The sequence below is a fragment of the Tupaia chinensis genome, unplaced genomic scaffold (assembly GCF_000334495.1).
Source record: "Tupaia chinensis unplaced genomic scaffold, TupChi_1.0 Scaffold000489_1, whole genome shotgun sequence".
Taxonomy (NCBI): domain Eukaryota; kingdom Metazoa; phylum Chordata; class Mammalia; order Scandentia; family Tupaiidae; genus Tupaia; species Tupaia belangeri.
Window position 1 is genome coordinate 6,372,979 of NW_006160001.1, and position 13,336 is coordinate 6,386,314.

General features: G+C 38.3%; 1 protein-coding gene across 1 annotated transcript in view; it reads left to right on the plus strand.

Moving 5' to 3' along the window:
* The window catches only part of LOC102474570 (A disintegrin and metalloproteinase with thrombospondin motifs 12), a 75,293-nt gene that overhangs the window by 53,642 nt on the left and 8,315 nt on the right, over positions 1–13,336 (plus strand). The window contains exons 10-13 of the mRNA XM_027774889.1: positions 5,408–5,551; positions 6,138–6,282; positions 11,359–11,451; positions 13,000–13,145. Coding sequence (XP_027630690.1) covers positions 5,408–5,551; positions 6,138–6,282; positions 11,359–11,451; positions 13,000–13,145 — 528 coding nt within the window. The remainder of the gene's footprint in view (positions 1–5,407; positions 5,552–6,137; positions 6,283–11,358; positions 11,452–12,999; positions 13,146–13,336) is intronic.

The following is a 13,336-nucleotide window of genomic DNA, read 5'->3' on the forward strand; positions in this document are numbered from 1 at the left end:
CACCTTCTTCATACTTCACAGCTCTGATGTCTTCTCTGCCCTGACCACTTGTGTGGGCATGTAACAATAATGGATGCTACACTCCAAAGTATTAAGTGCCAGTCCTTAAAAAATTTGGAGTTAGGAAAGGTAGAACCTTATCGTTCCTTTTGAGTATTATGTATAATAATGAACATTATATATTTTTTAAAAATGAGATACTGAAAGATGAACAGAAGGAGACAGGCTAGGAACCACAGGACCTGAAGAATGACCTCGTGGTGAATTCCCTGGCTTTCTTTTCTCTTATATATGCCAGATTTGGACGGTATGAAGTCAGTAACTTAGAAATGGACGTAAGCAAAAAGTCTCAACATTAACCTGCTCCCTCTAGCCAAAAGACCAAGAAAGAGACGGTCTAACTAGACAGAAAGCTTTGAGACAGTAACTGTTCTACTCCACCCGCACACCACAGAAAGAATTGTGGCCCCATGCTCCTCTATGCTAGTAAGTCTGAGTGGGGACCCTGACTTCAACCATGTGAAACTATAATGAAGTACTCAATACTGCCATTTGGGAGGTACCAGAAAAACCAAGTAGAGAACTGGGGATTTGATCCCTACAGGCTAAGAATGAGTACTCCCCCAGCTCCACCCTTGCATGGACCATGTGGGAAGCCAGAAACTCCACCAATCCCGGAGACCGTCTGTTTGACGACTCAGCTGTGTGGTAAATTTGAACTTCATCCACCTGATAGTAATGAGATAGCAGCTCCCTCCTTCTGTCAGAGTAGCAGTGTCAGAAAAGCTAGCCAAATGGAAAATTTAAATAAAATCCATAATATAATATGAAAACCTCCAGGCTTCATTATAAAATCATTTATCAAACCAAGAACAAAGAATATTTCAAAACAAATGAAAAGGTTAATAAATGCTAATACTGAGATAACATAGATGTTAGAATTAGCTGACAAAAATTTCAAAGCATCTGTGATTAAATGCTTTAGTGAGGAATTACCAACAAATTTTAAGGAAATGAAAAAAAATTAGCAACTCTCAGCTAAGAAATAGAAGGGAGAATAAAATGATCACTGTAGAACTGAAAAATACAATTATCAAAAGAAAAAATTCAGGGAACAGCTGGTAGCATGGTGGTTAAGGGTGCTAGACTCCCACATGGCCAACCACAGTTCAAGTCCTGGATCTGGCGGCTTGCTTTCTCACTTTCCTTCTCTCTCTCTCTCACACACACTCTCTCACTCTGGCCAGCTCTGGTCAAGTTAAAATAAATAAATAAAGTTAAATAAAATATTTTTTTTTAAAGAAAAAAATCAGTAAATGGATTCAACAGAATGGAATACTAGTCAACAATGAAAAGGAATGCACTACTAATCCATGTAATAACTTGATGAATTTTCAAAAATGATGCTTACTAAAAAAATTCCAATCCCAAAGGTTATATTCTGAATTAATACAATTCTATGGCAATGCTGAAATAATAAAATTATAGAAATGGAGACTATCAGAATTTAAAGAGGGAATAAAGTAACTAAGAGCAACACAAGGTATCATTATACCAAAAATTGTCTGTATGTTGTCTGTATCAATATCCCGGCTGTAATATTCAACTATAGAATTGTTGGATATTATCATTGGAGAAAAGTGGGTAAAACATATGGAATTATCTCTTGTATCATTTCTTATAACTGCTTATGAATCTACAATTATCTCAAAATAAAAATTTTAATTTTAAAAATGGTCATTGGGCTATGTACATATGCCCTAAATGGAAGAATGACTTTTAAATGGAAAAAAATGTTTAAATCACTGATAAGAAAGAGAAAGTTGAGGGACCAGCAGTTGTCATAATGGCTACATCATTGGACTCCCATGTAGTCTACCACAGTTCGAGTTCTGGACCCAGTGGCTTAAACTCATGGCGGGCACATGTGCATGCATGCCCAAGATCCCAAGGAGAATGGAGGAGAAGGGATCATGGTGTGGCCATCTTCCCTGGGGGATGATTTCTAGCTTTCTGTCTCTCTGTCTCTTTCTGTCTTTCTGGCGAGTGAACGTGCCCTATAGCAAAAACTTCTCCTAAATAAATAAATAAATAAATAAAAATGAAAAAAGAAAAAGCTGAAAGAAGATTGATTTTGAGTGACAGGAAAAGATGTTTTTAGTATGACACAAAATCAAAGAACAGAATACTTCAGGAGCTTCCTGAGAAGTTTTCACACTAGCAAAACACACTTCTGAGGTATTTAGTTTTTTATTTAACTGAATAGTTGTAATTAGCAGTAGACCAAACTGAGAAATACTGAGAAATTCAATGAAATTACCTAAATCAGTCCAGAAAGATAAAAATTGGTTTACTATCAATCAAATATCCCTAAAAGATACTCATTATAGGTTCATAACAAAGATACTGAGTTATTTCTTGGAAATTTATTTACTTATTTGCCAGTTATGTATGATACATAAGAGAAAGTAAACTAACTGTTACTGTGGCCTAAATGAATAATTTAACTTTCTTTTGAGAGAAAAATATCCATTTGTAAGAACCTGAAATTATATCAGCCATATATCTAAAGTCTCATAACACCCTTATTAGGCTCCTAGATAATTTACCATAAATGTTGATACAATTCCAAGAAGAAATTAAAAACTTATTTAAGAACTAACATCCTTTTTAAGTAATAAAAATATCATGAACATTTGAAAGAAAATATCCACCCTCTACCCCTGCCCATCTTCTGGATTGTGTTATATTTTATTACAGAGCTTTGCTCCTTGTACAAAATAAAAAATTTGTATTTCCTGAATAAGTTAGGAAAGCTCCATTCATACTTTCTTGGTTATTGTTCTCTGCTAGTTTCACTGCCCCATAAAATAATAAAGGGTGAGGGATGGATCTGTTCCCCTAAGTGATACACTGACACCCAGGCAATTACTTAACTTGCTGTTTCACATCTATAATTTGGTAAAAACTGCTTTAAAGGAACTAAAACAACCAAGATGAAGGAAACAAGTCAATCCAACAATCTAGTAAGTTTCTTCTGACTGAAGAGGGCACTCTACTACAAACTGTTCTTCAGGATCCATCCCTGTGCTATAAACTTTGTTGGCAGGTTACCTTGGATAGAAAAACATGCTTTCCATCCCTGTGTTCCATATACTCTCCTCATGACTCACTATTATGGATCCATTGGTCCCATCTGACAGGGCCAGTCCTCCCATTTGGAGATAGTAGATACAAACCCGAGGGACACTTGTTTGGTAGCACAGCTGCTCTGTCACAAGATGAGAGTATGGGAGAGGTGATAAACCTGGAGAAGAATATATTGAGTTGTCATAAAACCCATAACACATTTTTGCATAGAAAAATATGTCATGACCTTTCCGAAAACCCAGTATCTTAGTGCACTAAAAACTTTAAATGTAGTAAAATGAACTTTGTGGAGCTGATTTATTTTATATATATGTTTGAAGTCACCCATGTTAGGGGACCCAGCCACATGGCTTGATGTATTGGAATATTCACAGCTTCAAAAACAAAACAAAACCAAAACCAGTATTCTTGCAGATTTTTAGAACCTTGTTTGCAGTGTAGGGTTTTTATTAACTAGTAAACAGATGAATTTGTGGAGTGTTTCATGAGTTTGGTAGAAATGGATTTGCAATAGCCATGGGGAAGGCTTGCTTGGAATGAAACTTCCACTGTAGCACAGTCTTTGTGGAGAGGTGATAAGAATTTTTGTAGACTAATTCTCTGACTCCTTTGTGATCTTTGTATTCATGTGGAATTTGATTAGAGTTTATAAGTTGATAATATCAAAAGGAAATCTTGAAATCTCCCAAAAGACTATTCTCTGTAAGAGTTAATAATGCTTGTCAGGAAATTTCATTAAAGTTGGATGTGAACTTCTTTAATCACAGGGTTTGAATCTTACTATCATGAAGAGTAAAATGTCATACTTTTCTCTGTTTAGATTTAGAAATTTGAGCCAATATCTCCAGGTCGTAGGTGTGCAATACGCAGACCCAGTGGAGAGAGTTCTGGGAATCTCGGAAAGTATCTTGAGGTGATCCTAAGATCATGGCTCATAAACCAATATTTCTGAGTCAATTTCTTCCCCAGGCACTTCCTTGCCATGGTTAAGCTCTTTAGAATTTTTTGAGGATGCATCATCTAATCACCTTTGGTAGTTGGAGGTCAGGGGGCAGACTGAGTAACACAAGAAAAGTGAGTTTGGAGTACAGAGATCTGCATCTGTCACCTACTTTTGATACTGATGAGTTGTGTGACTTATGACAAGTCTCCAACTTAAACTTCCTCATCTAGATAAGGAAAATTATCTAGACAATGATGAAAACAAGAATGAATTATTTTCTGTCACTTATGAAGCTCTTGTTTTGTGCCAGGCACCTTGCTGAATGGTTTTAAGTGGTTTTCAAACTTCAATCCATTTAGACCTCACCTTAACACTGTGACAATGATCCCATCTTCTAGGAGAGGAAAATGAGGCAAGTTTCAGTAACTCACCAGTCATTAACTTGCAGATTTGGGATTCAAATTCACATCATCTGTCTTCAAAAAGCATACTCTCAACTACTGATCTATAAAGTCTCCCTAATGTGTCTACTGTTGGAACATCCCTGTGTCAAAAGTATAAAGAAATTCATCTCCTCAAAACTTGTGGCCTTTGACAAAGTCTCCCATAGGCATCCTCTTTTATAATCTCTCTTACGGTATGATAAAAAGGGAGACAGAAGATTTTATTCTTTTGTGCTATGGTTGCTGCAGCAAGAAAAAGCAATTAACTTGGGGAAGTATTTGGACTCTAGACTCTAGATTCATAAAAAGTCGGACTAATCTCTTAGCTTTCTGTCAGAGAAAAATCTCTAAATTAGTCACATAGCCCCTACGGTTGCATATTTGAGACAAAGGCTTGCCTACAATGTTCCCTGTGCTTTTTAGTTCAAAAATTAGGTAGGCCCTTCAACTTCGAAATCTCACTTTATAGACAGCTGCTTTCTGTACAAAAGTGGCTGCCTGGGGAACCAGCAGTTAGCATAATGGCTATGTCGCTGGACTCCCACGTAGTCGACCGTGGTTCGTGTCCTGGACCCGGTGGCTTAAAACTCACGCCGGGCGCGTGTGCGTGCGTGCCCAAGATCCTGAGAGGAGAATGGAGGAGAAGGGATTGCGGCATGACCATTCCCCCTGGGGGGTGATTTCTCACTTTCTGTCTCTATGTCTCTCTCTGTCTGTCTGGCGAGCGCACGCGCCCTACAGTGAAAATCTCTCAAAAAAAAAAAAAAAAAAGTGGCTGCCTGTGAGTTACTTTCACCTTGAAAAAAATGCATTTTTTCTCTATTTAATGTCTGCCTCCTTGCAGTTCTTATGGTTTGTGTTTCCCTGTCAGCTTTGGCATCCAGCATGATGGGAGAGAAAACGACTGTGAGCCTGTGGGCAGGCACCCATATATCATGTCACGACAGCTCCAATATGACCCCACACCACTGACATGGTCCAAGTGCAGCAAGGATTACATCACCCGCTTCTTGGAGTAAGTGACAATGTATTTCTTGACAGCCTCACTTGGATCTCTTTAAATTGGAAGTTGATGCTGAGTTTTGCAAAGAGGACCTGAAGATACTGGCAAAGGCTTAGTCCCACCCCATAGGACACATATTAGGTGTCATCAGAAAGGGGTAGATTTCATTTCTGCTTTCTGAGTATGAGATTGAGTAGGTTCTGCCCTCCAGCCATAGCCAGGCAAGAATTCCCTTCCCTACCTAATTGATCCTGCCCCAATGTGGTGTTTTATGACCTGATAGTGAGTTAAGTCTTTGGGGACTGGCAGAAATAATCAGGACAGGTTAGAAGTTGTCAACCAAATCTCAATGTGAATAACATAATTTTCTAATTTTATCAGTGCTTGTAGTTCCTAAACAACAACTAAACCTGTAGTATGGGATATAATTAGCATTTTTCATATTAACTCCCCCTTGGGTCCAGAGAATTCTCTGCCTTGTAAAGATATAGTTGTCTTGAAGGACAAAGAATACATTAGAGGAATGGAAGTTTCTGGTGGATGAAATACCAAAGAGAACCATATGCAACTTCCCTCATTTCTATTAACTTGTTTTCAGCCGAGGCTGGGGTTTCTGTCTTGATGATATACCCAAAAAGAAAGGCTTGAAATCCAAGGTCATTGCCCCCGGAGTGATCTATGATGTTCACCACCAATGCCAGCTTCAGTATGGCCCCAATGCTACCTTCTGCCAGGAAGTAGAAGTAAGTGTTGGGTATCTTGGTTCCTTTTCTTTTCTGGGCAGGGAAGGGACTTCAGGTCTTTAGATATCCAGCATGCTGAAGGAAGCATCAGGGAAATATTTGGAAATCTGAAGATCTAGACACAGAAATGGAAACTTTATACTTACGGTGTCGGTAAGGCAGGAGGATTAAATTTGGGTCATTATATTCCTTGACCCTGCCTCTTTGGTATTTAGTGGGATGTAGAATCCTTTGCAGCTGGGTGGTGGATGACAGTTCCACCATAATTTTCAGGATTCACAGTGATTTATACCTGCAGACTCCATAGCATCCAACTTAATCTCTAAAATGATGCCTTTTCCTAAATTTTCCATCTGATTGAAGAGTAACACCAGATCCCAAGGTAGAAATAAGATTTTCCCCAAATTCATTCTTCTCTTTTATTATCAATATCCAAGTAAAAAATGAGGCCCTGACATTATACCATTATACCTTCTATACAGTTTGTGGCTCTTCATGTCTTCTTCTGCTGTCTTGATTCAGTTCCTCTTCATCTTTCCTCACTATTGTAATTACCTCCTAAATTGTCTCTTTCCTATTCAAATTGTTGCTCAAATTATTTTGAGCAACACTAATCTAACCATGGTTCTATTTTGCTCTTAGTGTTCCTATTGACACAGCCCAGGACAAAGTCCCAACTCCTGTGTGGCACTGCCTTATGATGTAGACCTTGCTTATTCTCTGAGCTAATCTCTTTTTTTGCAGAGGTGTTTTTTTTGTTTTGTTTTTGTTTTTGTTTTTGTTTTTGTTTTTCCTATAGGGTGTGTGTGCTTGCCAGAAAGACAGAGAGGGACAGAAAGTGAGAAATTATCCCCCAGGGGGATGGCCACACCACAATCCCTTCTCCTCCATTCTCCTCTCAGGATCTTGGGCATGCACACACACGTGCCCAGTGTGAGTTTAAGCCACTGAGTCTGGGACTTGAACTGCACTTGACTAAACAGGAGTCCAGCAACATAGCCATTACATTAACTGCTGGTCCCTGAACTTAACTCTTTTAATGAAAGAATATCAGCATGAACACACCAATGTTGACCAGGCAAGACTTGCCAAATTCCTACCAATTCTAAAATGAAAAATATTAGTACACAAAAATTATCAAGAGGCTAGCCCCATAGCCAATGGTTAAGGGAACTGGATTACACATGGCTGACCATGCAGTTCAAATGCTGGCCCCAGCAACTTGAAAAGTGTGCTGGGCATGTGTGTATGCATGTCTGAAATCTCGACAGGATAAATAAATGGAGGAGAAAGGGCTTTGTCTTGACCATGTCCCACGGGAGGAAGCTTTATCCCTCTTCCTCTCTGTCACTCTCTCTCTCTCTCTGGCCAGTGCACATACCCTCTGGCAATTAAATTTTTAAAAATTAACTAGATAAAGTCTCTGTCTTCAATGAGCTCAAGTTCTGATGGAGGAATAAAATTTCAATACTGAGAGAGAAATACAAACGGAGATGTTTAGAAAGAACTTAGTGGAGGAAGTAAATAACTTAGAACAAGCAAAATGTGACAAAGAAGGTAAAGGTGATAAAAAAAATACCTCATCTCTCACTTCTAACTGGTTACCAAGTTATTCTGATTTTGCCTCCTAAATATCTTTAAAATCCATCTTTTCCTAGATGACTGTAACAGTTTTCTGATTGCTTTCTTTTTCTAAAATCTGACCATCTCCAGCCTTTATAATGGAGATCTGGTTGTGTTCCCACCTGACTAAAAGATTTCACATTTTCCCCAGGTCTTTTCAATAAAATTCAAACTCTCTAAGAGGGCTTCAGGATTTATGTTTTCATTCTCTGGCTTTATCTCTAAGAATATTGTTTTAACCACTCACTCTCTAAGCTGATACTCTTCTTATATGTATCTTGAACTTTATCACTAATATTTCACATCTTAGAAACTCTCCTTCATATTTTACCTTTTTACTTCCAATAGTGCATTATTTTTTTCTAAAATTTCTCTCATTTTTATGGTCTCTTATTTTTAAGTCAGACTTTCAATATAATTTTTTCCCTAGTCATATATGACACATTTATTTTGCAATTTAAAATGGCAATTTCCAATGTTGAGTGTCAATGTAGATCTGTTTCTGCAATATGAGAGCTCTCCTAGATCTTACTTACTCCGTCTCTATTATTTTCTTTTGTAATTTTCACTCTTACTGCAAGCTTTTGGTTATGAAACTCTATGTCATACTTTTTTTTTTTTAGGGTGTTGATGACTGGCACATTCTTCCAGAGAGGATTTCCACTGCCCTTTCTGGGTCAATTGGAAGTAAATTATTGGTTTGATATTGTGTCGACTGCATGAGTGGTATTGGTGTTACTGCAGATACAAACTCTCAGGATAATATTTTACCACTCTTTCTAGTGCTAAAGTCACAGCAGGCAATTTTTTTTTTTTAGCTATGATTCTTTTATTTATTCTTCCACTCTGGGTGTCTTTTTTGGGATTCTGGTCTTATATAATGTTTCCAGTCCTAATAGCCACCCTATGTGAGCCCTTGGCAGTCTCCATGCCGAAGTGACCACTAACACTAAGCTCCAGGCTACTAGGTTTGCATCGCCACATTAACACTTCTGCTACACTTTTAGCCTCTGAGGATACTTTCCTTACTTTCTTACCACCTCAAGGATGCATTTAACATATTTAAAATAATTTTCCCACCATTTTAGAAATTATATAAAAGTGAGGATTTTTAAGGGTATACTGTTACTGGAGATAGACAACTGTGGCTACCTCTGGTCAATTCTTCTTTTATACTTCATGGTTATTCACGTGTAACAACCTCCATTTTTTGAAAGTTTTCAGTTCTCCACTACTTCTAGCACTTGGCTTGTTCTGATTCCTGTGTACCGTCCTTACTACCATCATATGGGTCTCAACTTAAATGTCACTTCATCTCCTGTTCTTTGTTTTCCTCAGCAAAGTCTTCATTATATTGCAGTTGCTTTTTATTTGTGTATATCTTTTCCTACTAAACTATACATTCTCTGAGGAAAATTTTATTTCTGGCATCCAGTAGTGCTTGGCACATGATAAGCACACAACAAATAACTGAATGAAGCCTTCAGACACTGCATACTGCAGCCAACTTAAGTAATCACTTCCAACATAACAACACCCAGAATACAAGAGAATACAGCATAATATTTCTTTATTGTTATTTAATTATTTTTGTGTAAATACTGTAACGAGTTTCTTTTTATCCTTCACCTACCATGTGATATGTTATAAATATGTAATGAACTTACAAGAAGTTTTAAAAAATTCTAGGGAAAAAGTACTAATAGTCCAAGTAGTAAGCATGAATAGGTATTAAGGCTGATGTGGAGATAACCAAAAAGTCTGGGTTTTAACCCCCACATAACAACAGACAATGACATATTCACCTTGATCAAGTCAGATGTTAGAGTTGAGACCCCTACATGAAGCTGCAAGCCTTAAAGAACTCTGCCTCAGTGGAAAGATGGACTGGAAAAAATATACTACCAGCACAGTGAGGTGACAGAGAAACATCTATTCATTATCTTAGCCTGGGTTTTTGTGGGCAGAATTGGTTGGTAGATAACTTTCTCACTTGAAAATTGTTTACCACAGATCATATTTGTGCTGATTTAGAGTTAAAATTTATACTCTTGTAAGGTTTGAGAACCTCTGTGCCCAAAAAATTACATGAAAAATATTTCTGACTTGGGATTACAATGGAGTGATGGTAGAGACAAAGGTAAAACTGCTCTGGAAGAACCAACATCCAACTAAGAATGTGCAGAACTCCACAAGACAATAGACTCTGTTTAGATGGTTCCAAATTTATTTCCTAATTCAAAATCTAAAATAATTTATCTTCAGCTAAGAATCAGTTGCATGTTACTCAGAAGTGAGTGATGAAATGGTGAGTAACCTTTCCTGGTAGAAACAAGAATTCTTCAACTTTCATATACAAGAAAATTGAGAGTCAAAAAAATATGAAGATGGGACCAACAGATGGAGTAATGGTTACATCACTGGACTCCCATGTAGTCACCTGCAGTTCAAGTCCCAGACCCAGTGGCTTAAAACTCATGCGGGGTGCATGTGTGTGTGCATGCCCAAGATCCTGAGAGGAGGACGGAAGAGAAGGGATTGTGGTGTGGCCAACCCCCTAAGGATTGATTTCTTGCTTTCTGTCTCTCTCTATGGTGAGCACACATACCCTATAGCAAAAATCTCTTAAAAAAAAAAAGATGAATTTGAAGCATCAAGGACAGATAGGAAGGATCATCAATAACATGAATTCCAGAAGGAGAGAATAGAGGTGATCAAGGAGAGGCAAACTTCAGGGAGATAAAGATTGAAAAATTTCTAAAAGTACTTTTAAAACTATAAACTCATACTTTAAAAAACACATTTCATCTAGAATATGAAAAATGGGTGGGAGATGGGAGGATAGAGGCAAGTTTAAAAGATCAATAGAAGCTGCTGAGCCATTTCAGATGACGTATAAGAACCTCATCAACTTACCTTTGTTTCCAGGGGGGAGAGAAATGACAGGGGAGATCCAGTTGCTCCTTGACAGCTAAAATGAGCAATGACTTAGGGTATAAATAAATAAAAGGGAAGACTTCTGGATGTTTTAGTTTCTATCTCCTTCAGTGAGGAGGGTCAAGTGATAACTAGCTGTTTGTAATCAGATCGCCTGTCATTTACAGTTTGGATTTGCCTGTGATACATAATGTCACCAGTTACTCTACCCAAGGGAATGAGTACTGGATATTGTGCCACATAGTCATAGAAATTACAGTCACGATTCTCAGGAAATGCGTTTTTATCTCTCATTTCCATCTGGTCTACTAGGGCCTATAGACCCCTTCTTGTGCATGATGACAGAGTCCAAATTAAGTTTGAGTTGACAACCCTAATGATTCTTTGCCATCACTCTTATTCACTAAAACAATGTGAGTGTGTGGGTGACTGTGTATATTTTACCATAATTATAGAAATGCTTTTGTACAAGTTTTGAGAATACAAAAAATGTACAATCTCATGTTCATTTTCCAGAATGTTTGCCAGACACTGTGGTGTTCAGTGAAAGGCTTTTGTCGCTCCAAGCTGGATGCTGCTGCAGACGGGACACGATGTGGTGAGAAGAAGGTGATGTGTCAGGTGGAAGAAGGAAGCTGGGAGAGTAATGGGCTGAGAGTCTTGGAAAGAGCTGGGGGAAAGGCCCTGGAAGGCAGCTATTTCAAGATGAAGAGCAGAGAGTGGAGGTCACACAGTCAGACCAGCCAGAGGACAGGATTCTACTTACACTAAAACTTCTGAGACTTCACTGAAAACAAGTAATAAATTTGAGAGGGTTGAAGTCCAGTTCCACATTTGCAAATATGCCTCCCATCTTTCCCTGATGAACCTCCATAGAATGTGTGTTTAACAATATCTGCTGGGATTCCTTAACCTTCCTTTTGACATTTTCCCTCCTCCATATTAAAGATTAGAAGGACAAGCTATTGGTTTCATCCTTCTAAAGATACTAGATTTAGGCCACTTGCTATGTTCTTTCTCATCATCTGACATGACTGCTTTTCTTAAAGTTCTTTCTTCCCATTTTACTTGGCAAGAAAGTCAGACGCTCGAGAACTCAGAAGTGTTAAATGTCCTCCAGACTGTCTTGGATCAGGATTGTACATGCTGAACTAAACCAATTATTGTTAGCCTTAGGCTGGGGTGTTTTGTTTGTATATTTATTCAACTTGAGAGTGGCATGACCCAACAGTGAGATTATACAACCTGCTCAAAATACACAGTGACCAAAAATAAGGAGAAAAGAGACCAACAGATAAAATATGCCCACATTCTCTTGGAAATGTAGCCATTTTTAACAATCAAGCTGCATTTATTTTTGTTTTCATTTTTATATGTTGACTCTTCTAAACTGATAGTTGTGGAACGATTGCTTTGCAGAGGAAGAGAGTTGTTGTTTTGTTTTGTTTTCCCTGCATCTTTTGAAAGGCCAGAACTGTGTACACAATGGGTAAAGTTATAAGAAAGCAGATTTATTTTTCTTAATGTTAGAAAAAAAACTTCCTAACTAGTGGCTTTTAACAGCAAAGTTTACTCTTTTTTGCAGGAGGCTGAGCTCTCTGTTGCAAAAATCAAATGCCAACGACACTGTAAAGAAATACTGCTCGTGGTACCAATCTGTGAATTGTTATAGTCTCCAGCAAGATAAGGATCTTTACCAAAAAGTACTGGGTTGTCAGAAAAGGCATGACACATTTTTGCATAGAAAAAGCACCATGGCTTTTCTGACAACCCAATAAATCTACTAGGCTGCTAAACAACTGTGTTACTAAGCATACTAAACTGACATGCTTTTCATAGGGAGACTCTCCTCATGAAAGAAGTGATGTGTTAATTGACATTCTGTTGTGCACTCTGTCTACCATACGTTGAGTAACACTCCTACATTGGCCAAAACTAGACACTATAAAATGCTCTTCCCTTTCTGAAACTTTGATTTTAAAACCCAAGATACTTTTATGAGAAACTTTTATGAGACCTTTTTTTTACAACTAGTATATGACTATGGGAAACCTGCTTGCTCCAGGAGGATTGAGTTTAGACATTAAGGGTTCTTGGCTCAGCTTGCTATGAAAAACCTCTTGACACATGCGTCCCCCACCGCTTTTTTTTCCGCAGTGGTGTATGGCTGGCAAGTGCATCACTGTGGGGAAGAAACCAGAGAGCATCCCTGGAGGCTGGGGCCGCTGGTCCCCCTGGTCCCACTGCTCCAGGACGTGCGGGGCCGGAGCCCAGAGTGCAGAGAGGCTCTGCAACAACCCTGAGTAAGTCAGGCCATGCCCCTTTCTCTTCCTACCACAGAGCCGGGAAACCAGTCTTGCAGAGAATGACTTCAGTGATCCTATGTCTCCTGTCTTTCCCAAAGACAAAGGAACCAGAAAATTTACAGAGGGTGAAAAATAAAAGGTTCTTTTGTGTTTTGTTTTGATTTGGTTTGGGTTGGCCCTAGTCCTGC